Source organism: Schistocerca serialis, chromosome 6 (assembly GCF_023864345.2).
Source record: "Schistocerca serialis cubense isolate TAMUIC-IGC-003099 chromosome 6, iqSchSeri2.2, whole genome shotgun sequence".
Classification (NCBI taxonomy): domain Eukaryota; kingdom Metazoa; phylum Arthropoda; class Insecta; order Orthoptera; family Acrididae; genus Schistocerca; species Schistocerca serialis.
The window spans coordinates 348,249,601-348,266,181 of record NC_064643.1 but is presented as its reverse complement, the minus strand read 5'-3'; the positions used below and the strand labels follow the sequence as shown (position 1 = coordinate 348,266,181).

The window sequence follows — 16,581 nt, the reverse complement described above, 5'->3', positions numbered from 1 at the left end:
TTAAAGTAACGTCTGGCGTGCCACAGGGGAGGGTTATGGGACCATTGCTTTTCACAATACATATAAATGACCTAGGAGATAGTGTCGGAAGTTCCATGCGGCTTTTCGCGGATGATGCTGTAGTATACAGAGAAGTTGCAGCATTAGAAAATTGCAGCGAAATGCAGGAAGATCTGCAGCAGATAGGCACCTCGTACGGGGAGTGGCAATTGACCCTTAACATAGACAAATGTAATGTACTGCGAATACATAGAAAGAAGGATCCTTTATTGTATAATTATATGATAGCGGAACAAACACTGGTAGCAGTTACTTCTGTAAAATATCTGGGAGTATACGTACGGAACGATTTGAAGTGGAACCATACGCGACTGGAACAGGAAAGGGAGGTAATGACAGTGGCACGTAACGTGCCCTCCACCACACACCGTTGGGTGGCTTGCGGAGTATAAATGTAGATGTAGATGAATTATAGCCCACACTGGACCCCTGTGAGTAGATGCACTTTAATTATAACCAGTGCTTTGTGAAGGGTAGTTTTTACTATAGATAGTGGTGGTTGCTGTTGTTTGTTGCTCCAAAGTATTTTATACATTTTTCTAATAATGAGATTGTGAAGTATCATTACTAAAATTGTACTCATCTGTGTAGCGTTGGAAATGGCGGTAATAGCAATTTAAATATGGGGAAGGAGGGAGGGATGAGACAGTAAACAAACTGTGACGCTCTCCAAAGCGAACCCTGGACGCGACCCAGGGAGAGCTGCACGCAGCTGTTACGAGGAAAGCCGGCACGGCGGCTGTGGCTGTGCGGTACGCACCTCCTCCTTGCTCCAGCGGCCTTTGTTGATATGCTTCCTGGTTCCCGTGGCCCGGGCGGAGACCGGCGCCGCCGCCTCCTCCGCCGACGATTCGTCTGAAGCGCCGCCCTCATCGCTGGAGTTACTGTCGTAGCCGGACCGGGACCTGGAACAAGGCAAAGGTGGGGCACCGTTAGCCAAATAACCAGGCACAAAAGGGAGGGCAGGGAGCTGCGCGTGTCCGGCCATCAGGCCGCTGGTTACGCACCCCACAATGGACATCTTCCGCAGTAATGTGGTTGCAATGACTGTTGCCCCAGATATGATTCCCTGTTATCACCTCATGTGTACATGTGATGCATACCTGACTCAAACTTTTATTGTTACTACTTTGCCCCATTATGTCCAAACATACACTATCTGATCATAAGCTACTGGACATCCCTATGTAGAGCGGAATTGACCACCAGATGTCACGAGAGGCGGAGCCGCCAGTATAAAAGCAAAGTAACACCTCGCAGATCATTAAATCAGCATGACAACTCACCCTATGAAAAATCTGGAACATTCCTGAAATCGTGTGGCCTGACCAGCGTCCCGACCTGAACGCAATGCAACACCTTGCGGATGAGTTAGAACGTCGTCTTCCCTCGAGACCCCAGCGTCCAACACCACTCGGTCTTTTAAGAAGAATGGGCTCCCATTTGTCACTTTCAGACAAGTCATTGAAAGTATTCCCACCAGAGTTCTAGCTGTCATATGGGCGAAGGATAGGCACACCCCATGTTATTGTCCACTAACAGGTGTCCGGATACTTTTGATCAGGTAGTGTACACGGTTCTTCACACTGGTATAGGTAGGAACACAGAAAAATAGCTACTTCTTATTTGTTTGTTCTTGCTATAGGGAACGAAACAGCTGAGGTCATAAGCGACGTGTCATAACCTAAAAATGATCAATACCCGAATACTCAGAGATAATAGACTGGAGTAGACGGATAGCTAAAAACGATCACTTGGCATAGAGGACAAACAGCACACTCCTCCTTGGTATCGAGTATTTTCGCCTCCATACCGATACTTCTGAGTTGCTACTTTTCCTCACATTAGTAATTTTTACAAGATATCATACTGAATGATCTTACAAGGGAAACTCCCCAACGCACCCCCTCAGATTTAGTGATAAGTTGGCCCATTGGACAGCCCGTCAGGAACCGAACACAGATCAAGCATGAAAACAGGAAGGTGTACTGAACTGTGAAAAAAAAAAGAAAAACAGAAAGAATAAACGGTCCAGACTTAATATATGTAATTTAATGAAGATGATATTTGGTTTGTGGGGCGCTCAACTGCGCGGTTATCAGCCCCCATACAAATTCCCACCCTTTGCCCAGCCCAATCTCGCCACTTTCATTAATGGTGACGCGAACACGGGACCCCGTGCTCGGGTAACGAGAACGCGACGGCGTATGTATGCAATTTGAGCAGCGTTAGTCACGCTCGTGTAGTGGTTGTGTGGTCACGGTGTTGGACTGAGAAAGGGGAGCTCCAGGTTCAAATGTCACAAGGTCCAAACACCCCCCCAAAATTAAGAACTTTCCCTCCGGTCATTGATGTGTCTGTCTGCTATATTAAAATTTGTCTGTGTGTCGTGACGTTATGTCAGTTTGCAACAGTGATGTGTAATGAAGGGACCTCCAGACGTACCTCCTGTTTGATCTACACAGATACCGCATGTTATGTCTCTCGCGTTCCGTTGTGGAAGTTTTGACTCTTGAATTCCTTCGTTGTAATACAGTTCATTTACGCAAATTTGAATACGTTAAACAATGTCAATGACGGACGGAAGTTCCTAATTTTGTGGAAAAAAAGAGCGTGATTGACTTTGCTCAATATGGCATACATTGAGTTTGGACCGTACACTGTTTCTGTTTTTCCTCTTTTTTCCACAGTTCAGTACACCTCCTTCCTGTTTTCAGTCTCTGACGGGCTATCCAACTCACCACTAAATCTGAGGGGAGGGGGGCGGGAGTTTCCCTTGTTAGTAATGAGTAATGTGCTAAGGCAATATCTACATTAACGCACCGGCAACAGCGAAGCAGATAGCGATTATTCTCCTGAAACGCTGCATGACTTTCAGAATAACCTTTTAAAACATTATAACGTGGAAATCAAAACAAAAAAGATAGGGCAGTTCCCTCTTTCGAACCTGCTTTGGGTGATCAAATGGATGGAAAGACCCTTTGTTTGGCGACACCTGTGTCATACCAATGGACTGGACCTTTAAAGCATTGGGAACTCGTGAAAGTTTTATTATCTTACTTGTATAAGCTAGCCAAAGAGTACCTTACAACCCAGGGACATCAGTGCCCTCCTGACCGTTTATTTTCACAGACAGGCAAGTGCATTGTCAGAGTCACGCGACAGATTATCGGCTAAACGACTGGATAAAACATTGTTTGTGAGTGAGAACACGAACGACGAGTTGTATGTGTACGTAAGATTTAATTTACTTATTTTTGGGTAACATTCAGCTGTTTTCTGATAGCTGTTCTATAATTTCATATTTAAAGTTCCAATTTCTTAAAAATTGTTAACATGTCACGAAAATAAAAACACAGCTGGTTTCAACGTTTGTATTATTGTATTTAAAAGCTGTGAAAATATTCTATGTCAATTAGTCTATAGACACATTGCAAAAACAGATGGGAGAGTCATCTCTCTGAAGGTTGCTCCGGTTGATGCTTTTTAAAAGTGTTCTGTGTAGGTAAACAGACGGAGAGATTGGAGCAGATAGAATATCTACTCTAATACATAACGCATTATATGAATAGATACCTCGTGTTATCAATATTTTTCTTTCGACACAGGGTCCCTAGGTTCAGGGCCACTTCAAAGATTATTCCGAAAATCGCATCTTACCAGGGCCACTTGAGAAACGGATATGACGGCGTGGCTTACCCTGCCACTAGGGAATTCACTTACATGAAAAGGATGGAAACGAATGAAATGCGAAGACGTCACGTTATATCAAAAAATAGCAAACTACCCTGTAAAGAAATTACCCAGTGGCACGTCTTCTAGCTGTAGTGATCGGAAGTAATCGACGGAAACACCTGAAGCAATGAGCGTTTGGGTAAGCCCTAAAGATGTGCTCAGAAAAACCTAATGTGGAAGGCGGCAACTCGTCAATAATGAGGGTTTGTGCCACAACGGAAGGAAGTACAATAAACACGTTCGCATGTCAAACATAAGGCATAATTCATCATATGTGGTATCAAATTCCCAAATGACAAACAGTAGCTAACAATGAAAAGAACCTACAGAAAATGATGAAGCTGTATAAGTCGAAGACAATTAACGTTAGTAATGTTAGCAATTTCATTGCATTGCACTAACAAATAGACTTCTTTCCACATTCCGCAGCGCTCTCTCTCTCTCTCTCTCTCTCTCTATCCCCCCCCCCTTTTCGTGGAATCGCTAAATGTGTTCAACGTAATGTAACATAATATCGGCCGCAGATAAATCCAAACAATACAAAACACCGTGTACTTGTTTCTGCACAAATGTTTCTACCTTGTGCCGGCTTGAACGAGGTTTACAAATTATGTTTGCTTGCAGCGCTCACGGGGTACAAATTAGCTAATCAGTATGATTACAAATAAAATAATCTATGCAGGAAAAAATTTCTCCTAAAAGGAATTCATTTCGGGTAATCGCTACGATTACAAATAAAATAATCAACGCAGGAAAAACTTTATCCTAAAAGGAATTCATTTCAAGTGCGACTCCAAACATATAAGACAACTGTGGTGGAGTACATCTGGTTACAAAAACGGAAATTGTAACAAAAATTCTACGCAGCGACAAAAATGGGAGGTTTTGCAAAGAGACGATTGTTGTTTAGGCATCAACCCTTCAATATCGGCTGATACAGACCATGGAATACCCAAGCTGTGAAAAAAATTAAGTGCAGACAAAGGAGGAAAAAGATAAACATGTAGTGGATCATTTTACTGATGATTAGGCGACAATAGACACTGCAACAATGCAGGTGAAGCACAGAAGTCACACACGACACAAATTCTTTTCATTAGCCACTCGAAACATTTTTTTGGCACTATCTTCAAAATAAGCAATTTCGATGTTGGAACTGTTCTCACTGACATTAACTTAAAAACGTACACCGTACCTGGTACGGCAAACTAAACCACCCGACGCGAAAGACCGCACCTGGTCGACATGGGCGAACCGGCAACGCGGCTCCCTTTCGGCTTTGTGTTACACGGGGAGGGAGTTGCGAAGATAGCAATGCACCACTCACTCACAAAGCGTTGTCCGCGAATAAAAGGGAGAACATTTCACATTAAGCCCCTATTTCCTGATGATGACTATTCCATGGTATTCGTAACACATTAATTATTTCAGTCACAGAAGCGAAACTGAAATGCATGGTTGAAAAATAAAGACTAAACCTTCTGCTCTGCACAAGGTGAAGTTTTTTAGTAAGAACGTATTTCATATGATCATTCTTAACTCTGGAAGAATATCCCACGTAACAAAACACCACGATGGCCGCATAAAAGACAAAAAAAAAAAAATTAACAGCTTTCGCTCATTATCAGTTGCCGTATCTCACAAAGATAATATCTGTGCCCTTACGAACCAACTAATTCTCAATAGGTAAGAGTAGTCATGTACACACACGTTTCGCGCCAGGACACATTAACTAAAATTTTTGCATTATACATAACAACAGAACATCAGAAAGTAAACTCCCGTTGTAAAATTTCGTGTTTCACATCACGGTCAGCATTACGTAAACTCGACAATCGACATCGCACGGACGCGTATTGGTAAACAACTGAACAAACTGCACATCTCGCCCACCTGCGTCGATCTTCCTGCAGCCGAACCACGACCAGAGTTTGCACGGGAGAACTGCGGCTCCGACTTTCCAGCGGTGACATCCCGGCAGCGTTCTGTAACCCTCAAACCTGCGACCGCAGGCATCAGGTAACACACTGAGGCGCAGGCCGACGGCCAAGGTTGCTACATAGACTGCACTACAGTTCCCCGGGGGAGAACGATACCGGACAAGGGACCGGTGTGGGGGGAGGGGGTGTAGCACACGGCCCGTCAGTGACTGGAACTGCTACACCTACGGACTTCTGCCTATCCTCTGCCAAGCACTGTGAAGCTCATGGCATACGGCACTTCCCCTTGTATCACGTATCAATGTTTCATCCCGTTCCGGACACGTATATTATTATTATTTAATACCTTTCATTCCCGTCCCGGAGGGGGGGGGGCGGGGGGGGGGGGGCAAGTGAGCTCACACGCTCTTCTATTTATTTGTTCTCTTCAGTCCAGGGGCTGGTTTGATGCAGCTCTCCATGCTACTCTATCCTGTGCAAGCTTCATCTCCCAGTACCTACTGCAACCTACATCCTTCTGAGTCTGCTTAATGTATTCATCTCTTGGTTTCCCTCTACGATTTTTACCCTCCACGCTGCTCTCCAATACTAAATTGGTGATCCCTTGGTGCCTCAGAACATGTCCTACCCACCGATCCCTTCTTCTAGCCAAGTTGTGCCAAAAATTTCTCTTCTCCCCAATTCTATTCAATACATCCTCATTAGTTACGTTTCGCTTCCATACATGGCTACAATCCACACAAATACTTTCAGACACCACTTCCTGACACTTAAATCTATACTCGATGCTAACAAATTTCTCTTCCTCAGAAACGCTTTCCTTGCCATTGCCAGTCTACATTTTACATCCTCTCTAATTCGACCATCATCAGTTATTTTGCTCCCCAAATAGCAAAGCTCCTTTACTACTTTAAGTGTCTCATTTCCTGATCTAATTCCCTCAGTATCACCCGATTTACATCGACTACATTCCATTATTCTCGTTTTGCTTTTGTTGATGTTCACATCTTATATCCTCCTTTCAAGACATCTAATTTATGTCATGCAATTGTTGCTTAACTTATTCTGAATACCATTTTACAAACCATATCGTGGAATAATGATTATTTAAATACATCTTTTGTAATTGGTCTAACGTATCTTCGCGATCACTAGGAGATGGTTTTAGAATATTCCTGAATTTCTCACATAATAATTGTACTTGAAACTTCCTGGAGTATTGTTGTATTCTAACATTTTGGTGAAGGGAAATGGCAAAAGGAAACTCCTCAGTCGGTAGATACATACGAGAATTCATTCCTGCGCACAAAATCATTGAATGTTTTATCATGGGCTACTTATTCTGTAAGAGGGCGTTTGCCAAGCTTTCACAAATTACTAGGCTACGCAGCATACAGATTTGTTGCCAACAATTTTTATTCTGTTTATTTACCACATATATCGGCATTTATGGACCTCCTTCGATATCATAAAAATAAAATTAGCTTCTCTTCCATATCGGAAATGAGTAACTCCGTTCTCAGTCCAAAACTTCTTTCCCTTCACAAAGAATCGCTTCGTAAAAACAAGCGGTACCCTAATAACACAATCACAACTCTAACGTGTTGGCGAGAAATCTATTGTGCGAGACGAAGTCCAGCGGAAAAATTCACATTCATAATCGACAGCGGAGTGCTTCCCATGCGAACAACAGAAGGGGAAAGTTTTAATCAATCTGGTCCCTACTGCCCATTACTGGGATCCCAGCGTTCATAGTGGGCGGTTAAAAATATTTGCTTTAGGTTTTCATAAAATTTTGAAAAAAGTATTTGGTAAGGAATTATTAATATATGCTTCATGGTCTGACTTGCTGCAACTCCGCTTTATTAATTTCATTACGTAAAGTTACTTCCCTGTTTTTATAAATCATCGTTACTGACGAACTGGTGGGCAGTTGGAAAATTTTACTACTAATTGCGATTCAAAAAATGGGCGGCAGGTAAAAATGGTTGACTGCCCTTTCTTTATACCACTTACTGGTGTACTAAAACTAGCGCTCTCAAGTCAGCACAATCTCAGAAATGTCCAGCATTTTAATAGGACAACATCCGAAACAGAATACTAACTGCAAACACGGCATATACAAGAGCAGCAAGTCCAAATGATGAGAATACAAACCTTCTGTGGCCTTTTCTGTAGCTTTGGGCAAATCTGCCACGGACCGTGCATTTCATCTTCTTGTCGTCGTCCATTTGATCCTGCTCACTGTACTCGATTTAATTCAGTACCGCTTCAATGGTTACAAGATCTAACCATCTAATCTTTAACATTTTTTTCTTTAGCACCACATTTCAAAATGATTTATTATCCCCAATAAAGAATGCTCTGAACTACATACGCCATCTAATGAGTTTTTTTTTTTTTTAAAGACAAAACGAGCACTGTTGAAGTATCTAATGGATCAATTTAAAAAGCGCAGATGAAATTCGCCAGCTAAAGATTCTCTTAACGGTCTGAATTCCAGCATCTGATACTGGATATAGCTACGAAACTATAGATTTGCAATTAGAAATACGCAGTCGTAATCTGACATTAACGTAGTAAGCGCTAGAGCAGTAACATATCTCATACATTTCTCACTGACAGAATAATACTTAAACAATACTACCCAAAGAGTGAAGCTAAATACTGCTTTAATGAACGCTTATAACCCACAGTATATTGTGGCAATGCACTTGGGCACGGTTAGGGCAATGGAAAAAATTTCACACGACCAAGGAAGAAAAATTTGAACAAGAAACAAGCTGATTTATCCACTGCTATATAGAAAGCGTAGTTAGAATACCTTAAATGTATGGGAAGCACCGTCGTTAGGGAGCACGTATGTATTTGAGGGAGAGTCAGTCTGGTAATCTACCGAGACTCCCCACAACAGCAGGTTCGGACCAGACTGCCGCATACCTGCTAATCTGGTAGTGGAAGACAATAACGGTTGAGTGTTGTTCCCGTTAAGCACTGAACCCACATCCAAGTCTCTGAACTACCAGAAAACTGAATGAGGTGGCTTGCCAGAGACTGGGTTTCTTTTTCAGTCAACTCTGAAGACGTACCCAGCGTATTACACGAAGAAATAGGTCGTGTTCCTGTCACTCAGCATTTATCTGGAATCACGGAAATTGTGAAAATATACGGTCCCGACTACCCAAGTATGAATCTAATGGAATGTGATTGAATTATATTAGGTGTTGCAGATGGAAATGAGACACAACGTATTAGATAAGTTTTGTCATTTAGGCAGCGAAAGAACTGGTGACAGAAGTAAAGAGATACAAAATATAGACTGGCAACACCAAGAAAAACCTTTCCAAAAGCTAGAAATTTATTAACATCAAATATAAATTCTGCGTACTAGGAACTCTTTTCCGAAGGGATTTGTAGGGAGTGTAGCCTTGTACGGAGGTGAAATGTGAACGACAAACAGTTTAGACAGGAAGAAACGTTGTGCTAGAGAAGAATAACTACTGGCACTGAAACGAATTGGCGGGGGAGGGGGGGGGGGGGCGATCTATGGTACAACTTGACATCAAAGGGGAAGGTCGGTATGACACATCCAAACGCATCAAGAAATAGTTCCTTTGATAACAGAGGCATGCGTAGGAGATAAAAAATGCCGAGAGAGACAAGGCTTGAATGCTGGAAGTACGCTAAAACAGATACAGGACGCAAGCAGTTGCATACGGAAAGACTTGCCAATGAGAGACTAGCGCGGATAGATGCATGAAAGCTGACTCAATTAAAGACGACGACAACGGGATAAAATTTCACCTGTAACATTCTTTTACGTAATTATGCCCACCTGGGCAGCGTTAGTGAACTTTTTTTAGCTGATGAGTTTGCTTTCTTCTCCTCCAAACACTGTTCATCTTCTAGCCGAGTTTCTCTTCCGTTCTTCTGTGCGCGTTCTTTTGCTTCCATTTCTCGGTTTGTCTGACTGATGGCTCGCAACAAGTATTTTGCGTCTATCCTGTACCATGTTAACTCTGATAACAATTCCCTAAAGACTGGCGTTGTGTACAGATGGTGCAGTGTTCCTCGTTAAAACTAACAAACACGGAATTTTCTCAATTTAATAGGAAGCAAGGTGCTTCTTGCACCAACGCCCGTGATAGCAAAGACTGAAGGAAACAGAGCTAAATATTCCCACAAAATACCCAATAACAAGCCTTCAGAAAACGGTAATTAAAAAGATATCTACATGAGCACATCACTGCATCTCTCAGTTTCTCCGTTATCATCGTGGTAAGTACATCCACAGTTTGTATGATCGTTAGAAGTACGAGAACAAACACATATGTTTTACTGTTTTGCTAGTTTTATGGACATATCCAACAGCATCCAGTTTCACGAACTCATTCGACGGGAAGGGGGCGGGGGCGATATGACGTGTATATGCCCAACCAAAAATATACAGACTGCCGGTAAAAGGTAATTTATACCTCACTAAAGCTCTGCGGAATCCGGCACACGGGCGGTTTTTAAAAGTTTTGTATACCGTATCTCCAATTAAAACAGGAGAATCAGTGCCTCTGCTTACCCGGAATTTCGACGCTTATTTTTACTTGCAACATTCGCACATTTTATTACGCTCTTCTACTTCATTCCAGAGCAGCCTCACAAACATACTGCATGCTTATAAACTGGCGTCAGGCGTAATTCTTCGAAGGATATCGGCAGTTTCCTGGGCTAATTCCTGTTTTAAGTTGAGGACATTTGCTGTCGAAGAATTGAGGAGAAAACATTAAAACTGAGAAGAATAATAGGAGATTTGCATTGTTGTGCTGTTAGGTGATGGTGGTGGTGTTGGTGGTAGTGGTGGAGGTGGAGGAGGAGGAGGAGGAGGAGGTAGGGAGGGGGATTCGGGAAGACCGATGGTAGTAAACAAGAGGGGTGTCATTTTTCAATTCTCGCCTAGGGCGGCAAAACACCTAGCAACGGTCATGTGTGTTGATTCATTTTTACAAACGTATGGCGCGTACTTCAGTCGCTCTCAGTTGTATGCAGAAGTAGAGGCTGTATTTTGTTCCAGCGTAGTAAAGAACAATTTCAGTCAGTCTGTCAGTTTGGTAGACGTTACCAAAAAAATGACTGAGAATGAAAGTTCCTGGAAGAATTGTTCAAACTATTTTTTTTTCACTGCCACCATTCCTGCAACAAGTTCTACAGCAGAAGGGAGTTCCTTTTGGTGTAAAAGCGTAACAGTATATTTGAGAAATAGTATGGCTCGGGATAGCTTATAAGCTCTTGCTTGTTCCTCAACCGAAAAATCAGTACTGAGAATACCTAAAAATCGAGACCATGGTAGTGACGGAAGGCGACGACGAATGCAGCGTCGTATGACAGAAATTTGCGTCCCGTAGACTTAAATATTCAAGATGTAATACATAACTGTAAATTCTGTAACTAAGGGGATTACAGTGAAACACCAATTTACGCAATGTGACAATATTTTTCTGGATTTTGTAGATTCGCAAGTTAAATAATGGGAATACTCACAGACTCGCCAGACTTTTTATCACTGCTTCCACGAGGGGAAATAGGTAGTGTCCATCTTCCTGGTTCTCTAGAGAATGCTGTCGAAACAGCTATTTGGGTAAGGAGATCTCCCAAGCACCCGACAGCCTATGAGTCAAATAAATCGAATAACATAAATCTGGGATGGTTCCCTTGAAAAGGACTCTGCCTTCTATCATCCGTTTGCTTCACCAACCAAGCTTGTACTCAGTCACTAATGACCTCGTCTTCGATGCGATGTTAAACGCTGATATTTTCTGTCCTTTCTGTCGCTATGTTCAACAGTGCAAAACACTTCTCGTAGCCACTTAGGTGGTTACAGTCTTACCGAAACCCAGCGTTGTCCATCTAGAGGTGAATCATATGGTTGTTTACTTAACTGAATACCAAGGTCTTCGGGAACTCGCCGAGACATTTGGCTTCTCTCTGTGAGCCCGGCAGGTGGCTAAAATATCCCCTGGGTTGTTTCATCAGGGAGTGAGTCTGAAAGCCTGTTGGCCGCGATGCGGAACGGCCCGTCATGGCGCGCAGGCAGCTGTGCGGATGTGGGCAAGTAGTGACTTCCTTCCGGGACGACTCGGCTTGCTTACCTACCTATAGCATATAATGACTTGCTGGGCAGACACCACGCCGAAGGCAAAAAAAGATTTTATTACTGAAAAACCCACGTTACTTCATTATTGTTCCAACTTTGATCATTACAAACTATCACTATGTTTCATTATACAAGTGGACTACAAAAAGTAAGTTGCACATGTCTTCCCACGCAGTGTGCATTGCACGACAGAGGTGGCGCATTGTCAGAACAGAGTATATGTTCTGGGTTTCCTGCAGACAGTTCTGCTGCGAATCAGATTAGAGATGAAATGACGCGGGCACTTAACGTACTCCAAAGTTGAAGTGCACGGGAGAGTAAGATTCTTATGGGCAAAGCATCTAAATTTTATGCAGAATCATCGTGAAATTCTGGCGATATATGGACCAAATTAACTGTCGCGTCTACTCGTAATGAAGCGGTGCAAACAATTTGATTAAGGCTGTACGGAAGTGGATAATGCTGTTCGGAAGGAAGGACATCGACCATAGTTGACAACATTCAGGCCATCTCTGAACTGATTCGCAGCCGTCACGAATTTTCCAAGGATGAGGATTATTAAAAAGCTGTTGTGGCAGAGCTCCGTGATAAGGACGTACAGAACGATTGGTAGAACGTTCTGACCGTTGTTTCCAGATACCGTAAAAACCCCGCTAATGCAGCAAACCCTATGGTCCGGCAGGCATGAGAGATTTTCCCGTGTTTTGTCGTCGCGTTTGATAGTGCTGTCAGACGTCCGATTTGGCACCTCGTCAGTAACAATTATCTGCCTCACTGAGCGATTACATTCTCGCCAAAATAATCCAGTTTCATTGTTAGGCCAGGAGATAACTATGGCATATAACATAGTAATGTCTGGATTTAACTGTCGCAGATGCAAGGTACAAAGTATGTGTGTAGTGAGTGGACCATGTGAGTGCGATGTTGTTATCCGCTGGCCGCTGTGGCCGACCTGTTCTAGGCGCTTCAGTCCGGAACCGCGCTGCTGCTACGGTCGCAGGTTGGTGATGTCCTTAGGTTAGTTAGGTTTAAGTAGTTCTAAGTTAAGGGACTGATGACCTCAGATGTTAAGTCCCATAGTGCTTAGAGCCACTTGAACTATTTATTTATCCATTCGTTTCACAAGCCGTAACATCTATCACATTGTGTCACACATTTATGCTAGTAATTATTGGTAATTTAATGTAATCAGTATGAAACAGTGATAATAGTAATGATATTAAAAAAATAATTACTTTCCTGACCGAAACACAATTGAATCCATTCGTTTTTACCCCCTCAGAAAAGTAATTTTACTCCTCAATAGGTAATTACGACAGCCTGGATACAACTGCACTAGTGTAAAGGCTATATCAGTTTTCCTTCTAGTATTGTGTTGAAGAATATCTCCATTATTCCCAAATTTCAATGGATTGTTAACAGCAAAGTCCAGGAGTGAATAAAAGTAATTTTAGGTTCTGGTTAACATCCCCTATTGCCTGGATCTGGAATTAGGCAGCTATGGAGTCCCCATGCCTACAATCAACTTCTAGAAACTAAATACCAAAAAATCTAGGTTTTTCGAAATTTGGTCCAATTTGTAAAAATACTGTCTTAGAAAATACTAGTTATGAAACTCGTTGCCACAAAAGGAATCCGCATACACACGCAGATAACGCCATTTTCTCGGAAAGGTTCACCACAAAATACACAAAACTGAGATACAACACGGCCCTAAAACATGAATTTCTTCGTGTGTACCACTTGTTAGACGGAGGTTGAAAGAATCAAAACGACAAAAGGAAGTTATTAGGAAAATACACGAAGAAGGAATATATGGACTAACAGCAAATGAGGAAAACCACATATGTACCAACATTTATTCGGATATGGTAACTGCAGACAAATATTCTGTGCATATATATTTAAAGAATGGAACCAACCAGATACATAGGAAAGTTGGGAAGTTCTATTAAACTCGCAGTATAGCTAAAAGTGAAACAATGAAACGGATCATAGCAGTAAGAGACCTGAAATGAGTTGGAATAACCTACCAGAAAATACAAGCTTTTTTGTGTAGAACCACTTTGAGCTGAGGATACGAAAAGCGCCTAATCTGAGACTGGACATCATAATGGCACAAATAAAGACTGAAAGGAAATATTGAAATTGGGCTTGGCGTTTAAATGTATTGCTTCTTTGCCATCAACTCTATTCGCAACACATTTTGCAAACAATATTCACTTATGCCGATGATAGCATCTGCAATGCTAAATCATTGTATGACACACAGATCGGACGATATGACGTCATAGACAATGAGATACGTGAAAAAAATGCCGCATCATGCATTAAGTATTAAGACATTTATTCTTTGTTACCAAGACACTCCTACAATCAAGTCAACTTACGGAAATACCTGACACCTGGCAGCGCTTTTCACCCTTTCAACTGCGAAGCACAAACGGCTGTGGGAGGAAACAATATCCGTCAATATACTGACGTGCAGAAGTCATTGGATGCCTCCTCATATCGTGTTGGGACTCCTTTTGGCCGGCGAAGTGTCGTAACTCGGTGTGGCATGGGCTCAGCAAGACGTTGGAGCTACCTCGCAAAAATATTGTGTCGTGCTCCCTCTACAGACGCCCATAATTACGAAAGCGTTGCCAAAGCACGAACTGACCTCTCCATTATGTTCCAGAAATGTTCCATGGGTTTCATATCGGGCACTGGGTGGCCAAATCAGTCGCTCCAGAGTGCTCTTCAAACCAGTCGCGAACAATTGTGGTCCGGAGACATGACGCAATAAAAATTTGGACGTTGTTTGGGAACATTAATTCCATGAATGGCTGCAAATGGTATCCAAGTAGCCGAACATAACCATTTCCAGTCAATTATCGGTTCAGTTGGACCAGAGGACTGGGTCCATTCCATGTAAACACCAGCCACACCATTATGGAATCACCCGCTTGCACAGTGGAGTTTTTACAACTTGGGTTCATGGCTTCGTAGGGTCTACGCCACCTCGAACCCTACTATCAGATCTTACCATCTGAAATCGGAACCCATCTGACCAGGCCATAGATTCCCAATCCTCTAACATCCAACCGACATGCTCACGAGCCCAGGAGAGGCGATGCAAGCGATGTGCTATTAGCAAAGGCAGTCACACCTGTGACCTACTGCCGTAGCCCACTACAGTCCGACTTCGCATGATCTTCGTAACGGACACGTCCGTCGTACGCCTCACATTGATTTCTGCGGTTATTTCACGCAGTGTTGTTCGTCTGTTAGCACTAACAACTCAACGCAAACTCCGCTGCTCTCGGTAGTTAAGTGAAGGTCGTCGGCCACTGCGTTATCAGTGATGACGTAATGCCAGAAATGTGGTCGCTTACAAAATCGCGCTGTAGACACGTGAAGTACAGAAATTGTCCGGGATCATCTCACACCGAGTCTACTGCAGAAGTATACTAAGCCTTCGTTTCCAATAGAAAAAATGCAAAATGAAAATCCGGACAATGCCTGGATTGTCGGCCACTAATAACACTGAAATTGCAACAAATCTCCGTACACTGACTAGCGTTTCTGAAATTACTGGGGTCACGCAAGAGTCCCACACGATAAAATTTGGTCCAAATGCTGATACGTTTCCAAGAGGACGAAGGAAATGACAACTGAGGGCATGTGAATTAACCTTCTCTCTCTCTCTCTCTCTCTCTCTCTCTCTCTCTCACCCCCCCCCCCCCCCCCCCCCTCTCTCTCTCTCTCTCTCTCTCTCTCTCTCTCACACACACACACACACACACACACACACACACACACACACAGAGAGAGAGAGAGAGAGAGAGAGAGAGAGAGAGAGAGAGTCAACACCTGGTGACAATTAGGCGGCAGGTGTCGACACACAATACAGGCACGCCCCCCAGAAGCATTTACATGTGGCCTCTGCTCCCGTCACACGCCCCTCGCTGTACTTATTCAGCAGCTCCAGAAGCAAGTGTCTCGTGGGGCAACTGCGTTGTTTGCTAAAACAATACATGCGCACGTATTTGGCATTGTACCATCAACCCTAGTACACAAGTAGCCCCGTTACCCCTCCGTACCTGGCCAAACATCGCTCCCCACATCCGCATTAAGATTGATCACAGTACACACGCTGTTTGATACAATAATTAGAGACAGTGATTCTGAAAACGATTCGAGAGAAAATGAAGTTCGGAAACAATAATAAATCCCTTATCAAAAAAGCAATAAAGCTCTTTACAACCGCAACCCACGTCCTTTCACGTTTACTAGTACTAAAAATTCTCAATTTTGAGAAGCACTGGTAGTCTGAAAACAATGCTACATACCTATATCCTATCATCAGAATAAGTCATTGAACAGATAACTACACTTTTGCACGTACTAGAAACTGAAACAAAGTAAGCTGTACTGTACTGGGTAACGTCTTATGTCTACATTCATGAGCCGTTCCTCTACAAACAACTATTTATCCCTTCCATTTTTTAACTGAATAAAATATAGCCACTTGAAAGTACGCTATTAGACCAATGGAACGAATTACTACGTTTTATCGTGGGGAATAGTTAATGCAGGATTCAGAACAAGTATATACTATTAAGGGGAGGTGGAACGCCCTATCCCGACAATGTTAAATTTAGTGATTTGGCTTCCCTGTATTTCGGGAACCACTGCAGCCATTGACATGAAACTTTT

At 42.8% G+C, this 16,581-nt stretch overlaps 1 protein-coding gene across 4 annotated transcripts in view; it reads right to left on the bottom strand.

Moving 5' to 3' along the window:
- Positions 1-16,581, bottom strand: part of LOC126483794 (myb-related protein B) — a 212,163-nt gene that overhangs the window by 68,958 nt on the left and 126,624 nt on the right. For all 4 annotated transcript variants that reach the window (XM_050106968.1, XM_050106969.1, XM_050106966.1 and 1 more), the window contains exon 2: positions 821-965. In XM_050106968.1, coding sequence (XP_049962925.1) covers positions 821-965 — 145 coding nt within the window. The remainder of the gene's footprint in view (positions 1-820; positions 966-16,581) is intronic.